Consider the following 20,011-nt stretch of genomic DNA (forward strand, 5'->3'; position numbering starts at 1 on the left):
AACGACAGCCACATCGCTACCAGGTCCACAATTGAGCAGGCTATAGGGCTGCTCAAGATGCGCTTCAGGTGCCTTGATCGTTCTGGGGGTCCGTTTCAATACACACCAGACAGAGTGGAACGAATTATAGTCGTCTATTGAGCCCTGCACAACAAGGCACAACAGAGAGGGGTGCCGCTGGAGGAGGCCCCATCCACATCTGCCACCCATATTGAGGAGGAGGAGGAGGACGTGGACAAGGACGAGGACGAGAACGAGGAGGAGGAGGCCGAGGAGGAGGCAGAGCAGGAGGAGCAACCCACGGGCAGAACAGTGGCTCACCTGGTGCTCGTGAGGCCACGGAGTCACTGGTATGTGAATGGTTCTCCTAACATCAGACAGTGTGAAGACTCCAGTCAGCACCACCTGGACAGAGCAGCAGCCACACCAGCACCACTGGCACCACCCCCCCACCCCCCGCACAAAACAAAACAACTGCAAAGTGACGAAATGGGTGGCATCATGTGTGGGCGTTCATGGTGAACCTCATGAAAGGGCCTTATTACACAAGCCAGTCAAGGATGGCCAAGACGTGGCAGTAGTGGTGACAATACTAATATTTAATGTGCAATTAACAAAAAGCAAATATAAATAAAAAACATGACAAACCGTCAAACACCCTTGTGCATCCCCTTTGTGCTCATAAAACCTTCGCCTTTCACTTACGACTACTCCTACATGGTGCATCCCCTGTGGCTGCAGCAGAGGTAATGGCAGGTTGCTGTTGTTCATGCCATGACCGATTAGATGCTTTGGGCCTACGTCCTCTGGGTTTTGGCGCCCGCGAGGGCCCCTCCAAAGACTGCTCCACCTGCACCTGTGGGGCCGTAGTCAGGGCCTCTATGGACTCATAGGTGAGCCGTGCTTGAAGCTCGATGGAGGCTAGCCTTCCCTCCATCGCAGACGTTCCCGCACTTACCCGCGACACTATCTCAGAGATGCCCTCACGTCCCTGTGACAGTATCTCAGAGATGCCCTCCCTTACCTGTGCCACCATTATACTCATGCAGGAGTTGGACTCCTCCATCCTCTGCGTGATTGTGGAGAGTGCGCGTGGCACCTGTTCCAGCACCTCACAAATGTGATGCTGCCCCTCGATCATTCTCCTTTTCGTGGATGGCCCCCAGGGTTCAGCCTCTGTGTTCAGCTGAGCAGAGGCTGGAGAAGAGTGTTCCCACTGACGCGGTCTCTCCACAGCTGCCCCTGCCACCAGTGGCTGCTTGTGCTCACGTGTGTGGTGACTCACCATGTGCGACCCCAACTAACTGAGGACAGGGACCCACTGAGGTGTGTGATCTGCTCTGGTGGATGGCTTGCTCAGATGTGACGATGCCCCCTCAGAGGCTGGCTGGTCCTCTGAGGAATCGCCCTCCACCATCACGGCAGTCGCTGAAGGCCCTGTAAGAGAACAGAAGGCAATATTAAGCCTGGTGACAGATGTTGAGGTGCTGAAGATGGCAAGGCATGTTAACATCAATTGCTATTGTGTGTGCTGAATTTTAAAGTTGTGTCACCAGACGTTTGTTGGATGCCAGTCTCGGCGTCCCCGACAGACAGGCACTCGAGGATGCAGCTCAGTTCCAGTGCTTCCTGCTCCGCTTCTGTGCAAATGACTAGATGTTGCGGCCCCCCTCTGGTTCTTGCCCTCACCCATGCATTCTGGGCTCTCTTCTCCTATAAGGGGAGAATGTAGAGAGGCGTGAGTGAGTGATGGTGACATGGCCAACCGCTGAGTTTTGGGGTGGTGGCGGTGATGTGGAAGATGGAGTGTGAGTAAATGTACTCACTTTGGCTGACCTAGTTAGGAAATTGAAGCGCTTCCTGCACTGTATCTATGTGCGGGAGACGTTGCTGCTGCTGGTGACCTCCTCTGCCACCTCGGGCCAGGCCTTCTTGGTGGCAGAGGCAGGCCACTTCCTCCCGTCCGCCAGGTAAAATACATCCCTCCTCCTCCTCACCCCATCCAGTAGCACCTGGAGTGAGGAATCACTGAATCTAGAAGCTGCCTTTCCTCTGGGCTGCTCCATTGTGTAATTTTGGGTGTTTGCTCCAGGAGCAACATTGGAGGACTGCCCCTTTAAATAGGGCTCCTCCAGCTGACAGCCTGTGATGGGGGTGCGCGGTCCGAGTGGCTCCAATTTACCCGCAATTGTGTGGGGAACGGACCCATTTTACTGGGCGGGTTACCCACGCGCCCAGTCATCCCCCTGCTGCCATCCCGCCTCCCCGGTAACATCGGGGTCTTCGTGTTTAAATCCAGTCTTTGTTGACACATTGTATAAAAATGCAAAAGGAATCCATCAACAAAAGTTTCTGGATCAACTGGAACAAAAAATGACACCAACTGAACAGTGATTGAGAGTGAACTTGGTGGGGAAAAATAAACTGCCACCTTGTGAGTGTGGTATTCTTTATACATAGCACGAGTGTGTGAAGTACTTTAAGCCTGTGTATCCTCTTTCAATTCTGTTAAAGTGTGGTCACCCATTTGCAGTGGTTTTTCCCATGCAAGAGTCAGTTTATCCTAATATGTGGACGATGCCTGGTGTGAAGAGGAATGGGGGATTCAAAATAAATTGAAAAACCGCATTAAAAACCTAGTTCAGGTCTCAGATAAAACATTACCGTTTTTTCCTGTCTAGTGCACTTACATCGTCAATTTCTTCTGATATTTCTTCTTCCTCGTCGTCATGTAGAAGTTGTACTACAGCTGCAGGTTGTAGGCCCATGAATTCCAATTTAGACATCACTGACTAAAGAGCAAAGGAAAGGAAAGCACCTAAACAAAATGTATATTTAAAAAAGAATACTGTCCTGAACAATAAAAATTGCAATAAAAAACACCTGTATAAATACTCATAAATTATCTGCATTTAGAACATTATTTTATAGCTGGCATTCTGCTTTAACTAAAGATGAGTGAAAAGGATCGGGCATTCTCTAATAGTAAACACAACTTTTCACTGCGACTTTTTCAAATCCTCAAAAATTAGCAATACTGTTACATTGTGCTACACTGAGAACAGGAGACCCCAAACGGTGTTTTTTTAGTATTTAACCCCTCCCCCAAAAAATCTTTTCCCAAATTGAATGTAGAAAACTTTAAAAATAGGAGAAGTAGATTAAAATAGATAGATTAAAGTATTAGCTATATTTTTTTATATGAAAGAAAATAAAGTACTGAGAATAGAATAAGACAAGGGTTGCAGGGCAAAAACAATTTAATTTTTTTTATTTCTAAGTAAAATTGTATTTTTGGTGTTTTATTTTTAAGGTTTAGGATGAATATTCCAGAATGAACTTATTACAGGTGTTTTGTGTAGTTTTATTACTGTAATATTAATGTGTTTTTCAGCCTCCCAGTGAGAGCTGAAACTTTTAAAAACTGTTAGTCCAGGGAGTAGAGGTTTCCCTGAACATACCAATGGTCTAAGAATTAAGCTGTGGCTCAGTTAGTAGCACACTTGCCTCTGAGTCAGACGGTCATGGGTTCAAGTTCCACTCCAGAGACAAATATCTAGGCTGACACTTCAGTGCAGTACTGAGGTAGCGCTGCACTATCGGAGGTGCCGACTTTCGAATGAGGTATTAAACCAAGGCCCTGTCTGCACTTTCAAGTGGACGTGAAAGATCCCATGGCAGTATTTTGAAGAATAGCAGGGGAATTCTCCTTCAACCAACATCGCTAAAAAACAGATTATACGGTCATTTATCTCATTTCTGTTTGTGGGACCTTGCAGTGTGCAAACTGGCTGCCACGTTTCCCTACACTATAACTACACTTCAAAAAGTACTTAATTGGCTGCAAAGCGCTTTGGAACATTCTGAGGTGATGAAAGGCACTACATAAATACAAGTTAATTCTTTTTTTAACTCATAGTTTAATGGCTGTAGCTGTATGTTATGTTTATTACAGTGGGACATAAATAGGGTAAAACTACTCCTAGCAAAATTGCTAACTCCATAGGACAGCATCCTTTACTTGTTCACTTGAAATTATTGTTTTAAAATTCTGTATGTTTTACTTGTTCTAAATAGTAATGACCACATCTGTGGAAAATACAGTTATTTTTACTCATTAAAGAGTCATTACTCACTTTGAAAGAAATTATGGGGTATAATTTCCATGGGAGTTTCCGCCATAACTTTGGTAGAAGATCGGCAAAAGTCCCTGAAAGATGTCATAAACAGCTGTTTACGCCAATCCTCCACCAAAGTTACAGCAAGAGATTGGGGGAATCCCCGGAGAGATTATTGGCATATGTCTCAGTTCATCTAAACAGCGACAAGAACATGAATTGCTTGGTTAGTTTTGCCTCAACATAACAACAACAATTTGCTTTCATAAAGGGCCTTTAACGTCGTAAACTGTCCCACGGCGTATCAAAGGAGCATTATCAAACAAAATTTGGCACCGAGCCACATAAAGAGATATTCGGACAGGAGACCAAAAGCTTGGGCAAAGAGGTAGGTTTTAAGGAGCGCCTTAAAGGAGGAGAAAGAGGTAGAGAGAAGAAAGGTGATGGGAAGGAATTCCAGAGCTTGGGGCCTACACAGCTGAAGGCACGGCCGCCAATGCTGAGACGAAGGAAATCGGGAATGCACAAGAGGCCAGATTGGAGGAACGCAAAGATCTCGGAGAGTTGTACGGCTGAAGGAGGTTACACAGATAGGGAGGGGCGAGGCTATAGAGAGATTTGAAAATCGGAGCCTTGTCAGACCAGGAGCCAATGTAGGTAGCGAGCGCAGGGGTGATGGGTGAATGGGACTTGGTGCGAGTTAGGATACAGGCAGAAGAGATGTGAATGGGTTTAAGTTTACGGAGGGTGCAAGGTGGGAGGCTGGCCAGGAGAGCATTGGAATAGTCAAGTCTAGGGGTAACAAAGGCATGGATGAGGGTTTCAGCAGATCAGCTGAGGCAGGGATGGAGATGGACAATGTTACGGAGGTGGAAGTAGGTGATCTTGGTGATGGAGAGGATATGGGGATGGAAGCTCAGATCAAGGTCAAATAGGAAGCCAAAGTTGTGGACGGTCTGGTTCAGCCTCAGACGGTGGCAAGAGAGTGGGATGGAGTCGTTGGCTAAGGAACGGAGTTTGTGGCGGAGACCGAGAACAATGGCCTCGATATTAACCCGCCCACAACGGGTGGGAGGAGGTCAGGGGGGGTGGTGGTTTAAACCCTAAAATACGGGAGATGCGTCCCCAACCAGACATGTACTCATTGCCATTTTTACAGCGGCAGATAGCGAGGCAGGCGAATGGTCCTGTCTTGGAGAGGCGGGAAACTTCATTATCGTATTTAAATCAGGCTCCCACAGTGCAATTGGGAGCCTAATTTAAATTTAACTGCTGCCGGCTGGGTTTTTCATGGCTTGGGGAACCCAGCAGCGAAATGGAAGCAGAAGCTGCCGGCTCCAAAAGGTAAATGCTTTTTGCAGCATTCCTTATGATCCAGGAGGAGCATGCATGCTCCGCCCGGCCCCGAAAGCAAACCTTCGGCCTCCCTTCTGCCGATCGCAGCCTCTCTCTGGCCCCAGCTGTGATTGGTGGTCTCCCCCCTTCCAGCTCCGATCTTGAAAACTGCTCCACGATTGCGACCAACCCCTCACCCCGCCAAACGCCCGATCTAAAGCCTGCCACACAATCGTGGCTGATCATCCCCCTCCCCCTCCAGCCTGCCGCACGATCGCACTTGTCAAGGGCCCCCGGTTGTGGCCTCCTGCCGGCTGGTTTTCCTGCTCAGCAGCTGGCCAGCTTGTCAATTTGATCGACACCGGGTGGGAAACAGAAGAAAAAAATTATAAATGAGGTCCTGCCGTTAAATTAGGTAGGACCTCCACGTCCCCGGCCTTGTCGGGTTCCCCCCACCGACATCGTGCTCCCCCACACCCGCCCTACCTCCCCATAAATATTGGAACCAATGGCTTCGGTCTTCCCAAAATTTAGTTGGAAGAAGTTTCTGCTGATCCAATACTGGGTGTTGGACAAGTAGCATGACAAATCAGAGGCAGTGGAAGGGTCAAGAAAGGTGGTGGAGAGGTAGAGCTGGGTGTTATCAGCGTACATAAATCACAATTAAAAAATTAGATTGATAAAAGATTAACTTAAAATTTACGTTTGCTTATACATCTTCATTTCTGAACCATTGACCTAATGAGTTCTACGATAGTAGGTGAAGCTAAAGTGACTGCTGTTTGTACAGATTATATCAACACGTGAAATCTGTAACAATTTAATCTTTAAAAAAAATCACATTCCAGGCAGTGTATGGTAAACCCATTTTATGGATTATGATTCGTAACAAAATGGACGAGTCAACGGCACAAATAACGACGTATGGGTATGATCTTGTGGCCATTACAGAAACATGGCTGCAGGGTGACAACGACTGGGAATTAAATATGCCAGGGTATTTAACAATCAGGAAGGACAGGCAGGAAGGAAGGGGAGGTGGGGTGGCTATGTTAATAAGGGAAGGAATCACTGTAATACAGAAAAAAGATATTGGGACAAAGGATCAGGATAATGAAACAGTTTGGGTAGAGATAAGGAATAATAAGGGGCAAAAAACACTTGTGGGCGTAGTATATAGGCCTCCTAATAGTTGCAACTCTGCTGGAAGAAGTATTAATCAGGAAATAGTCGGGGCATGTAATAAGGGAACAGCTATAATTAGGGGGGATTTTAACTATCATATTAACTGGACAAATCAAATTGGGCAGGGTAGCCTTGAGGAAGAGTTTATTGAGTGTATTAGGGATGGATTTCTTGAGCAGTATGTAACTGAACCAACAAGGGGGCAAGCAACCTTGGACCTGGTCCTGTGTAATGAGCCAGGATTAATTAATAATGTCCTAGTTAAGGATCCCCTTGGAATGAGTGACCATAACATGGTTACATTCCATATCCAATTAGAGGGTGAGAAGGTTGGTTCTCAAACAAGCGTACTGAGCTTGAATAAAGGAGACTATGATGGTATGAGAGCGGAATTGATTAAAGTGGACTGGGAAAATAGATTAAGGGGTAAGACGGTACATGAGCAGTGGTGTTCATTTAAGGAGTTATTTTACAACTTTCAAAAAATATATATTCCACTGAGGAAAAAAGGGTGTAAAAGAAATGACAGCCATCCGTGGCTAAGTAAAGAAATTAAGGATAGTATCCGACTAAAAACAAGGACATATAAGGTAGCCAAACTTAATGGGAGGATAGAAGATTGGGAAGTCTTCAAAAGACAGCAAAAAGTAACAAAAGGATTGATTAAGAAAGGCAAGATAGATTATGAAAATAAATTAGCAAAAAATATAAAAACAGATAGCAAGAGTTTCTATCGTTATATAAAAAGAAAAAGGATGGCTAAGGCAAACGTAGGTCCTTGAGAGGATGAGACCCGGGAAATTAATGGTGGGAAACATGGAGATGGCAAAAATGCTGAACAAATATTTTGTTTCAGTCTTTACGGTAGAGGACACTAAGAATATCCCAACACTGGACAAACAGGGGGCTCTGGGGGGGGGGGGGGGGGGAGGAGCTAAATACGATTAAAATCACTAAGGAATTGATACTCAGTAAATTAATGGGACTCAAGGCGGATAAATCCCCTGGACCTGATGGCTTACATCCTAGGGTCTTGAGGGAAGTGGCAGTGGGGATTGTGGATGTTTTGGTAATAATTTTCCAAAATTCTCTGGACTCGGCAAAGGTCCCGGCAGATTGGAAAACAGCCAATGTAACACCCTTATTTAAAAAGGGTAGTAGGCAGAAGGCTGGAAATCATAGACCAGTTAGCTTAACATCTGTGGTGGGTAAAATTTTGGAGTCTATTATTAAGGAGACAGTAGCAGAACATTTGGATAAACATAATTTAATAGGACAAAGTCAGCATGGCTTAACAAAGGGGAAGTCATGTCTGACAAATTTGCTTGAGTTCTTTGAGGATATAACGTACAGGGTGGATAAAGGGGAACCAGTGGACGTAGTGTATTTGGACTTCCAGAAGGCATTCGACAAGGTGCCACGTAAAAGATTATTGCTCAAGATAAAGAAACACTGGATTGGGGGTAATATTCTGGCATGGGTGGAGGATTGGTTATCTAACAGGAAGCAGAGAGTTGGGATAAATGGTACATTTTCGGACTGGCAACCAGTAGCCAGTGGTGTTCCGCAGGGGTCGGTGCTGGGTCCCCAACTCTTTACAATCTATATTAACGATTTGGAGGAGGGGACCGAGTGTAACATATCAAAGTTTGCAGATGATACAAAGATGGGAGGGAAAGTGGAGAGTGAGGAGGACATAAAAAACCTACAAGGGGACATAGACAGGCTGGGTGAGTGGGCGGAGATTTGGCAGATGCAATACAATATTGGAAAATGTGAGGTTATGCACTTTGGCAGGAAAAAATCAGAGAGCAAGTTATTATCTTAATGGCGAGAAACTGGAAAGTACTGCAGTACAAAGGTATCTGGGGGACCTAGTGCAAGAAAATCAAAAAGTTAGTATGCAGGTGCAGCAGGTGATCAAGAAGGCCAACGGAATGTTGGCTTTTATTGCTGGGGGGATAGAATATAAAAACAGGGAGGTATTGCTGCAGTTATATAAGGTATTGGTGAGACCGCACCTGGAATACTGCATACAGTTTTGGTCTCCATACTTAAGAAAAGACATACTTGCTCTCGAGGCAGTACAAAGAAGGTTCACTCGGTTAATCCCGGGGATGAGGGGGCGGACATATGAGGAGAGGTTGAGTAGATTGGGACTCTACTCATTGGAGTTCAGAAGAATGAGAGGCGATCTTATTGAAACATATAAGATTGTGAAGGGGCTTGATCGGGTGGATGCGGTAAGGATGTTCCCAAGGATGGGTGAAACTAGAACTAGGGGGCATAATCTTAGAATAAGGGGCTGCTCTTTCAAAACTGAGATGAGGAGAAACTTCTTCACTCAGAGGGGAGTAGGTCTGTGGAATTTGCTGCCCCAGGAAGCTGTGGAAGCTACATCATTAAATAAATTTAAAACAGAAATAGACAGTTTTCTCGAAGTAAAGGGAATTCGGGGTTACGGGGAGCGGGCAGGAAATTGGACATGAATTTAGATTTGAGGTTAGGATCAGATCAGCCATGATCTTATTGAATGGCGGAGCAGGCTCGAGGGGCCGATTGGCCTACTCCTGCTTCTATTTCTTATGTTCTTATGAAGACTGATGGGGAATATATAGGTGCTGTCACGGTGAAATTTTGAAGCTTACTCCGTGGAAGAGTATCTTCAATTTTTAAATTTAATAATAAGAACATTAATTTATTAATAATAAATTAGTAACAGAAAAGACATGCAAAGGCCATTCAGCTCATCAAAGCCTTCTTCTCCAAATCACTCAAGCCGGCATCCAAGTTCATTTTGAATGTCGACTCTACTATTTTACCTGGCACATTATTCCAAGCATTTTCTAATACCTACAAAAAGGTTTTTGCAGTTATCATTTGAGGGGAGGCAATATAAAGCAGGGAGAACTGCCAAACTGGTGGATAGGCCCAAGTTGCTCGTTCGCAGCATGACGTTTACACAGATCTAGCAGCTCAAAACTGGGCATCCATGAGGCACTGTGGGCCATCAGCAGCAGCAGAATTGTATTCCAGCACAATCGGTAATGTCATGGCCCGGCATATTCCTCAATCTACCATTACCAACAAGCCAGGGGATCAGCATGTAGAAGAGCATGCCAGGAGCAGCACCAGGCGTACCTAAAAATGAGGTGACAACCTGGTGAAGCTACAACACAGGACTACATGCATGCTAAACAGCGGAAACAACATGCTATAGACAGAGCTAAGCGGGTCCACAACCAACAGATCAGATCAAAGCTCTGCAGCATCCAGTCATGAATGGTGGTGGACAATTAAACAACTAACGGGAGGAGGAGGCTCTGCAAACATCCCCATCCTCAATGATGGCGGAGTTCAGCACGTGAGTGCAAAAGACAAGGCTGAAGCGTTTGCAACCATCTTCAGCCAGAAATACCGAGTGGATGATCCATCTCGGCCGCCTCCCGATAGCCAGTCTCCAGCCAATTCGATTCACTCCACGTGATATCAAGAAACGGCTGAGTGCACTGGATACAGCAAAGGATATGGGCCCCGACAACTAGCTGCGCCTCTAGCCAAGCTGTTCCAGTACAGCTACAACACTGGCATCTACCCGACAATGTGGAAAATTGCCCAGGTATGTCCTGTCCACAAAAAGCAGGACAAATCCAATCCGGCCAATTACCGCCCCATCAGTCTACTCTCAATCATCAGCAAAGTGATGGAAGGTGTCGTCGACAGTGCTATCAAGCGGCACTTACTCACCAATAACCTGCTCACCGATGCTCAGTTTGGGTTCCGCCAGGACCACTCGGCTCCAGACCTCATTACAACCTTGGTCCAAACCTGGACCAAAGAGCTGAATTCCAGAGGTGAGGTGAGAGTGACTGCCCTTGACATCAAGGCAGCATTTGACCGAGTGTGGCACCAAGGAGCCCTTGTAAAATTGAAATCAATGGGAATCAGGGGAAAACTCTCCAGTGGCTGGAGTCATACCTAGCACAAAGGAAGATGGTAGTGGTTGTTGGAGGCCAATCATCTCATCCCCAGGACATTGCTGCAGGAGTTCCTCAGGGCAGTGTCCTAGGCCCAACCATCTTCAGCTGCTTCATCAATGGCCTTCCCTCAATCATAAGGTCAGAAATGGGGATGTTCGCTGATGATTGCACAGTGTTCAGTTCCATTCGCAACCCCTCAAATAATGAAGCAGTCCGAGCCCGCATGCAGCAAGACCTGGACAACATCCAGGCTTGGGCTCATAAGTGGCAAGTAACATTCGCGCCAGATAAGTGCCAGGCAATGACCATCTCCAACAAGAGAGTCTAACCACCTCCCCTTGACATTCAACGGCATTACCATTGCCGAATCCCCCACCATCAACATCCTGGGGGTCACCATTGACCAGAAACTTAACTGGACCAGCCATATAAATACTGTGGCTACGAGAGCAGGTCAGAGGCTGGGTATTCTGCGGCGAGTGACTCACCTCCTGACTCCCCAAAGCCTTTCCACCATCTACAAGGCACAAGTCAGGAGTGTGATGGAATACTCTCCACTTGCTTGGATGAGTGCAGCTCCAACAACACTCAAGAAGCTCAACACCATCCAAGATAAAGCAGCCCGCTTGATTGGCACCCCATCCACCACCCTAAACATTCACTCCCTTCACCACCGGCACACTGTGGCTGCAGTGTGTACCATCCACAGGATGCACTGCAGCAACTCGCCAAGGCTTCTTCAACAGCACCTCCCAAACCCGCGACCTCTACCACCTCGAAGGACAAGAGCAGCAGGCACATGGGAACAACACCACCTGCACGTTCCCCTCCAAGTCACACACCATCCCGACTTGGAAATATATCGCCGTTCCTTCATCGTCACTGGGTCAAAATCCTGGAACACCCTTTCTAACAGCACCGTGAGAGAACCATCACCACATGGACTGCAGCGGTTCAAGAAGGCGGCTCGCCACCACCTTCTCAAGGGCAATTAGGGATGGGCAATAAATGCCGGCCTCGCCAGCGACGCCCACATCCCATGAACGAATAAAAAAAGAGTTGCAGTGACAAGAATTGCTTCAATTACCTGGTGAAAGACAGTAATTTTTTAAATTACACATTCTCGAGATGTGGCGTTGCATTTATTGCCCATCCCACGTTGCCTTGAGCAGATAATGATAGGCCTTCATCTTGAACCACTTCAGTCCGTTTGGTATTCTTTGCAGTGGTTTGATATAACATGAGTGGCTTGCAAGGCCACTTCAGAAGGGCAGTTAAGAGTCAACATACTGGTGTGGGACTGTAGTCACATATAGGCCAGACCATGTATGGCAGGTTTCCTTCCCGAAACGGCATTAGTGAACCCAGTTGGGTTTTTACCACAATCCGACAGCTTCATGTTCACTTTTATTTCCAGATTTTTTAAACTGAATTCAAATTCTCAAACTGTCATGGTGAGATCTGAACTCACATTCTCTGGATTATTAGTCCACTAACTTCAGTAGCTGATTCAGCAGCACTGCACATAACATATACTGAGCAATATTGTTAACTCAGAGAGTAACAATCATAGAATCTTACAGCACAGAAGGAGGCCATTCGGCCTATTGTGCCTGAGCCGGCTCTTTGGAACAGCTATGTTCCATGTTCTTTTTTAACAATTGAACAGCACAAGGAAAACCAGCAATTCTTCATATAAAGAAGCCTGTGTCTCAGTTCAGAAAAGTACCTACTGTCACCTCTCTTAGCCTCGCCTTTCCTGGATCAATGTCCATTTTCCTTCTGCTTATCTGTGAAGTTCCTTCGGGTGTTCTTTATATTTGCACTATATAATTGTTGTTGTTGACAGAGCAGCAAATAACTTATATTTATATAGTATCAGGTCATGCCCTCAGGATGTACAACCAATGGATTACTTTTGAAGTGCAGTTATTGTTATATAGACAAATGCAGCAGTCAATTTGTGCACAGCAAGGTCCCACAAACGGTAAATGAATGAATGACCAGATAGTCTGTTTTTGTGTATCTGTTGAGGGAGGAATGTTGGCCAGGACAATGGAAGAACTTCTTGCTCTTTTTTGAATAGTGCTACGTGATCTCTTACATCCCCTCGGGAAGGCAGGACCTCGGTTTAACATCTCATCCAAAAGACAGTACTCTGACAATGCGACACTCTCTCAGTACCACACTCAAGTGTTGGTCTAGATTATGTACTGAAGTCCATAGTGGGGCTTGAACCCATGATTTACTGACTCAGAGGAAAGAGTGCTACCAAACAGTCAATGCAGCCAATGATTTCCATGCCACTACCTCTGAATTTGAAACCAAATTGAAATTAGAATGCTATGCACTCATTCACTAAGCAGTGTGCAAAAAGGAGGGCCTTTAAAGCGATAGTTGAAGCCTTTTCAGCATAATCAAGAGCTGCTGCAAAGATAGGTTATAATGCAGTGCTTTGTGAGGTCAAGAGAATCATTAGGCAGAGGGAGCAGAATCAATGGGCTGTGTTCAACCAGAATAGTGTGCAATTACACAAAAACTATGTTGAATCATTTTTCCGTTGGCTAATGTACATCAGCAGTGATGGTCAAAAGAGCTTCTCTGGGCTAGTGACAATAATTGCTAAGTCAGGTGCTTTCCAACAGACCCATGAGGGAGTCATTGGGAGGAATTTTAACCGTGCATTTGAATGCGTGTGCGCAGTCGAATCCCGGAAGTCGCGTCCCCATTTACTGCCGGCGGGCAGGTAGTTACTGCGTCAATTAAGATCACTGAGGTAGTTGAGGTAGGTTTTTCTCAATTAATTTTTTTTTATTATTCGTTCACGGGATGTGGGCGTCGCTGGCGAGGCCAGCATTTATTGCCCATCCCTAATTGCCCTCGAGAAGGTGGTGGTGAGATATCTGCAGCCTCCTTGAGGAAGAGTTGCTCCCTGCTGGTCCTGGTGGCCACACATTGCCCGTCGCAGTAAAAGTAACCACTGCTCTCAATTTCTTTGCCTCTGGATTCTTCCAGAGCGCCACCGGTGACATCTCCAGGGTGTGCCAGTCATCTGCACATAAGTGTATAAGGCAGGTGAGGGATGTTGTTGCTCAGGGCATCCGATTACATGAACATCCCCCGCGACGATGAACGGGCAGTGGGTTACGCCTGTCTGTCTGGCTTTCCACGGGTGCAGGACGCAATCGATTGCACACACGTGGCAATCCAAGGAACACCACATCAGCCAGGAGCCTTTAGAAACTGAAAAGTCTATCACTCCATCAATGCATAGCTGGTGTGCAACAACAAGATGCAATTTATGCAGATGTGCGCCAGATTCCCTGGCAGCTGTCATGGTGCATTCATTTTGCGCCAGTCCAACATTCCAGAATTCTTCCAAAGAACAGACAATTGTATGGACTGGCTCGTTGGAGACAAGGGATATCCCCTGCAAACTTGGCTCGTGACATCTGTGAGGAACCCCACCAATGAGGCACAAGAGCGATAAAACCAGAGCCACACGACCAGCAGGTGTGTCATTGAGCAAGCCATAGGCATGTTGAAGATGCGCTTCAGGTGCCTGAATAAGTCTGGAGGAGTCCTTTAGTACTCATCAGCGAGGGTCTCCAGGATAATCGTGGTGTGCTGCGTCCTATACAATATAGCGCAGCAGAGGTTTACAGATTGAGGAGGACAAAGACGCTTGTCGATCATCCTCTGTTAGCGACAACATTGAAGAAGAGGAAGAGGATAAGGAGGACGAGGAAGAGGAATAATATGATGATTCACCCATCGCCAGACCAGCTGCACACATTGCTGCCCGGGATGCCCTCATCTCTCACAGGTTCTCTTAATAAGTGGCAAAAGAGATGATGCAAAAGAGAGGCATTGAGATACTCAGGCCAGTTGGTACAACCAGCCCCACCACCAACAACCCCCCCATCTCCCACACCCAATCCTTGCACAAGACAGTCTTTAAGACACCGGTCATATATTGGCGTTCATCATGAAGCAAATGAAAGGGGGACTTAACCATTGGGACGCAATAATGGCTAAGACGTGAAAGTGGTGCTAATCAATACATTTAATGTGCCAATATAAAAAAAGGAGACGTAACAACAAAACATTTATTCAAACACCCTTGTGCATAACCCTTGGTGAACTACAATTGCTTGAACTTATGGTTCCGATCGCTTCTATGTGGTGCATCCCCTGTGGCTTCAGCAGAGGTAGTGGCAGGCTGCTCAAGATCCCTGCCCTGACTGCTGAGATGCTTTTGGCCTAAGACCACAGGGCTTTGGAGCCCGTGAGAGCCCCACCACAGAATGCTCCACCTGCATCTGTGTGGGAGCAAACTCGGCCATCGGGAGAGGAGGCAGCATTTTGCGTACTGGTTCGGGTACGCGGGGGCAACACGTGAGACGTGGGAACACTTTGAGTGGAGTTTCCACTTCCATGTCCCCTTTCGCCATCATCCCTCTCCCGGGCCAGAGCCACATCTCTCCCACCACTTCGCTGGACAGCAGCTTGGTGCGCATCCATGAAGCACTGTGAGGCCACGGATAAGGTATCTGTCATCCTGTTTAAGGCGGCAGACATGCTGGCTTCCAAAGTATGCATAGCCGTGGTCATGGCCTGCATAGACTCATTTGTGAGGCTTGCTTGAAGCTCCATGGAGGCGGCCACCCTATCCATGGCAGATATTCTCGCAATTACCTGCAACATCAATCCACTAATGTTGGAATTGGACTCCTCCATCCTCTCCGCTATTGTGGAGAGTGTGCGTGGCAGGTTTTTTTTATTCGTTCATGGGATGTGGACGTCGCTGGCAAGGCCAGTATTTATTGCCCATTCCTAATTGCCCTTGAGAAGGTGGTGGTGGGACACCTTCTTGAACCGCTGCAGTCCATCTGGTGAAGGTTCACCCAGAGTGCTGTTAGGAAGGGAGTTCCAGGATTTTGACCCAGCGATGATGAAGGAACGGTGATATATTTCCAAGTCCGGATGGTGTGTGACTTGGGGGGAACGTGCAGGTGGTGTTGTTCCCATGTGCCTGCTACCCTTGTCCTTCTAGGTGGTAGAGGTCGCGGGTTTGGGAGGTGCTGTCGAAGAAGCCTTGGCGAGTTGCTGCAATGCATCCTGTGTATGGTACACACTGCAGCCACGGTGCGCCAGTGGTCAAGGGAGTGAATATTTAGGGTGGCGGATGGGGTGCAATCAAGCGGGCTGCTTTGTCCTGGATGGTGTCAAGCTTCTTGCGTGTTGTTGGAGCTGCACTCATCCAGACAATTGGAGAGTATTCCATCACACTCCTGACTTGTGCCTTGTAGATGGTGGAAAGACTTTGGGGAGTCAGGAGGTGAGTCACTCGCCGCAGAATACCCAGCCTCTGACCTGCTCTTGTAGCCACAGTATTTATGTGGCTGGTCCAGTTAAGTTTCTGGTCAATGGTGACCCCCAGGATGTTGATGGTGGGGGATTCGGCGATGGTAATGCCATTGAATGTCAAGGGGAGATGGTTAGATTCTCTCTTGTTGGAGATGGTCATTGCCTGGCACTTGTTTGGCGCGAATGTTACTTGCCACTTATGAGCCCAAGCCTGGATGTTGTCCAGATCTTGCTGCATGCGGGCAAGGACTGCTTCATTATCTGATGCATTGCGAATGGAACTGAACACTGTGCAATCATCAGCGAATATCCCCATTTCTGACCTTATGATGGAAGGAAGGTCTTTGATGAAGCAGCTGAAGATGGTTGGCCCGAGGACACTGCCCTGTGGAAGTCCTGCAGCAATGTCCTGGGGTTGAGACGATTGGCCTCCAACAACCACTACCATCTTCCTTTGTGCTAGGTATGACTCCATCCATTGGAGAGTTTTCCCCGATTCCCATTGACTTCAATTTTACTAGGGCTCCTTGGTGCCACACTCGGTCAAACGTTGCCGATGTCAAGGGCAGTCACTCTCACCTCACCTCTGGAATTAAGCCCTTTTGTCCATGTTTGGACCAAGGCTGTAATGAGGTCTGGAGCCGAGTGGTCCTGGTGGAACCCAAACTGAGCATAAGTGAGCAGGTTATTGGTGAGTAAGTGCCGCTTGATAGCACTGTCGACGACACCTTCCATCACTTTGCTGATGATTGAGAGTAGACTGATGGGGCGGTAATTGGCTGGATTGGATTTGTCCTGCTTTTATGGACAGGACATACCTGGGCAATTTTCCACATTGTCGGGTAGATGCCAGTGTTGTAGCTGTACTGGAACAGTTTGGCTAGTTCTGGAGCACAAGTCTTCAGCACTACAGCCGGGATGTTGTCGGGGCCCATAGCCCTTGTTGCATCCAGTGCACTCAGCCATTTCTTGATATCACGTGGAGTGAATCGATTTGGCTGAAGACTGGCTTCTGTGACGGTGGGGATATCGGGAGGAGGCCATGATGGATCATCCACTCGGCACTTCTGGCTGGAGATGGTTGCAAATGCTTCAGCCTTGTCTTTTGCACTCACGTGGACTCTGCCATCATTGAGGATGGGAATGTTACAGAGCCTCCTCCTCCCATCAGTTATTTAATTGTCCACCACAATTCACGACTGTATGTGGCAGGACTGCAGAGCTTTGATCTGATCTGTTGGTTGTGGAATCGCTTAGCTCTGTCTATAGCATGTTGCTTCCGCTGTTTAGCATGCATGTAGTCCTGAGTTGTCGCTTCACCAGGTTGGCACCTCATTTTTAGGTACGCCTGGTTCTGCTCCTGGTGCATGCTCTTCTACACTCCTCATTGAACCAGGGTTGATCCCCTGGCTTGTTGGTAATGGTAGAGTGAGGAATATGCCGAGCCATGAGGTTACAGATTGTGCTGAATACAATTCTGCTGCTGCTGATGGCCCACAGCGCCTCATGGATGCCCAGTTTTGAGCTGCTGGATCTGTTCTGAATCTATCCCATTTATCATGGTGGTAGTGCCACACAACACATTGGATGGTGTCCTCACTTTGTCCCCACAAGGACTGTGCAGTGATCACTCCTACAATACTGTCATGGATAGATGCATCTGCCACAGGTAGATTGGTGAGGACGAGGTCAAGTAGATTTTTCCCTCGTGTTGGTTCGCTCACCACCTGCCGCAGGCCCAGTCTGGCAGCTATGTCCTTCAGGACTCGGCCAGTTCGGTCAGTAGTGGTGCTACCGAGCCACTCTTGGTGATGGACAATGAAGTCCCCCACCCAGAGTACATTCTGTGCCCTTGCTACCCTCAGTGCTTCCTCCAAATGGTGCTCAACATGGAGGTGGGCTGATTCATCAGCTGAGGGAGGGCGGTACGTGGTAACCAGCAGGAGATTTCCTTGCCCATGTTTGACCTGATGTCATGAGATTTCGTAGGGTCCAGAGTCAATGTTGATGGCTCCCAGGGCCACTCCCTCCTGACTGTATATCACTGTACCGTCACCTCTGGTGGGTCTGTCCTGCCGCTGGGACAGGACATACCCAGGGATGGTAATGGAAGAATTGGCTGAAAGGTATGATTCTGTGAGTATGGCTCTGTCAGGCTGTTGCTTGACGGGTCTGTGGGAAAGCACTCCCAATTTTGGCACAAGTCCCCAGATGTTAATGAGGAGGACTTTGCAGGGTCGACTGGGCTTGGTTTGCCTTTGTCGCATCCGGTGCCTAGTGGTTCGATGCCTGGTGGTCCATTCGGTTTTATTCTTATTATGACTTTTCGTAGCGAGATTGTACAACTGAGTGGCTTGCTGGGCCATTTCAGAGGGCGATTAAGAATCAACCACAATGTTGTGGGTCTGGTGTCACATGTCGGCCAGACCGGGTAAGGACGGCAGGTTTCCTTCCCTAAAGGACATTAGTGAACCAGATGGGTTTTTACGACAATCCGGTAGTTTCAAGGCCACCAATACTAATACTAGTTTATTTTTATTCCAGATTTTTTTAAATTTAATTAATTGAATTTAAATTCCCTACCTGCCATGGCAGGATTTGAACTCATGACTCCGGATTATTAGTCCAGGCCTTTGGATTACTAGTCCAGTAACATAACCACTATGCTACCATACCCCGCAAAGGTGCAGCTGTACCTCAATCATTCTCATTCTCAACGATGGCCCCCGGGGTTCAGCATCTGTGTCCAGCTGAGCAGGGCTTGGAGAGAAGTACACCCTCCAACCCAGGCTCTCCATAGCTGCCCCTGTCATCGGTGTCTGCTCGTGCTCACTTGTGAGTTGTGAATCACCAGGTGACAACCCAACGAACTGGCTAACATGACCCACCGAAGTGCCAGTATCTGCGCTGGTGCATGGCTGTATGTCCTGTGACGGTGCGCCCTCAGAAGGAATGAGGTGCTCTGAAAAATCAATGTCATCCATCTCTGCACATTCTTCTTCGACGCGTGAAGGCCCTGGAAGACAACAGAAAGCGATATGAGTTAGTCGTGACAAAGCAACAATCTTGCCAATCACCATACTGAGGTTTCTCATCGTTCAGTCATTGATGAAATAAAATCTTCATATGTATGTGTGGAAAATGTTTAAGTTCTGTCACCAGGTATGCGCTGTTTCTAGTCTCTCCATCTCCAAAGAATAGGGATGCCGATGTCCCATTTATTTCCATGGTTTCCTCCTCTGCATCTGTCAGCTGGACTATATGTGGAGGGCCACCTCCAGTCCTCGCCCTCTCCCTTGCGTTTTGCACTCTCTTCTCCTACAAGGAGCAAAAGAACAGACCTGCGAGTGACTGATGGTGATATATTCACCCAATGGAGGCAGTGCGTTGGGTGAGGCTGACTATTAGACAGATGTATCACATTGCATAACGATTGGGGTGAGTGGTAGTGGTGGGTGCATAAATGGGGAGGTGAAGAAGCGCATGGAAAGTGAAGGTTTGTTGCTTCTGAAACTTAAGTGGGTGTGAGAGGAGTGATGGGAGGCCTAGTCCATCACAAGACAGAGTAAGAGGGTAGGGGGTGATGTACACCACAGGATGTGGATGAATCAGCAACTTTACTCACTTTCACTGACCGGGTTAGGTCATTAAAGCATTTCCTGCACTGCAGCCAAGACCTGGGCACCGTGCTTCTGCTGCTCACCTCTTCTGCCACCTCCAGCTACGCCTTCTTGGTGGCAGAATCAGGTTTCTTCCTCCCATTATTTGGGTAAATTAGCTCCTTCCTGGTTCTCACTACACCCAGCAGTATTTCAAGTGATGATGTGGAGATGCCGGTGATGGACTGGGATTGACAATTGTAAACAATTTTACAACACCAAGTTATAGTCCAGCAATTTTATTTTAAATTCACAAGCTTTCGGAGACTTCCTCCTTCCTCAGGTAAATGTTCAGGAGCTCCTTGAAGCCTACGCATTTATACATATAGAACAATACATGGTGTTTACAGAATGCCCCTGCAAC

The 20,011-nt window shown here is 47.3% G+C and overlaps 1 protein-coding gene across 1 annotated transcript in view; it reads right to left on the bottom strand.

Annotated features, from left to right (window-relative positions):
• ak9 (adenylate kinase 9) overlaps positions 1 to 20,011 on the bottom strand; it is a 404,375-nt gene that overhangs the window by 377,724 nt on the left and 6,640 nt on the right. The window contains exon 6 of the mRNA XM_067985304.1: positions 2,691 to 2,792. Within this exon, the coding sequence (XP_067841405.1) occupies positions 2,691 to 2,792 (102 nt within the window). The remainder of the gene's footprint in view (positions 1 to 2,690; positions 2,793 to 20,011) is intronic.

Source organism: Heptranchias perlo, chromosome 5 (genome assembly GCF_035084215.1).
Source record: "Heptranchias perlo isolate sHepPer1 chromosome 5, sHepPer1.hap1, whole genome shotgun sequence".
Classification (NCBI taxonomy): domain Eukaryota; kingdom Metazoa; phylum Chordata; class Chondrichthyes; order Hexanchiformes; family Hexanchidae; genus Heptranchias; species Heptranchias perlo.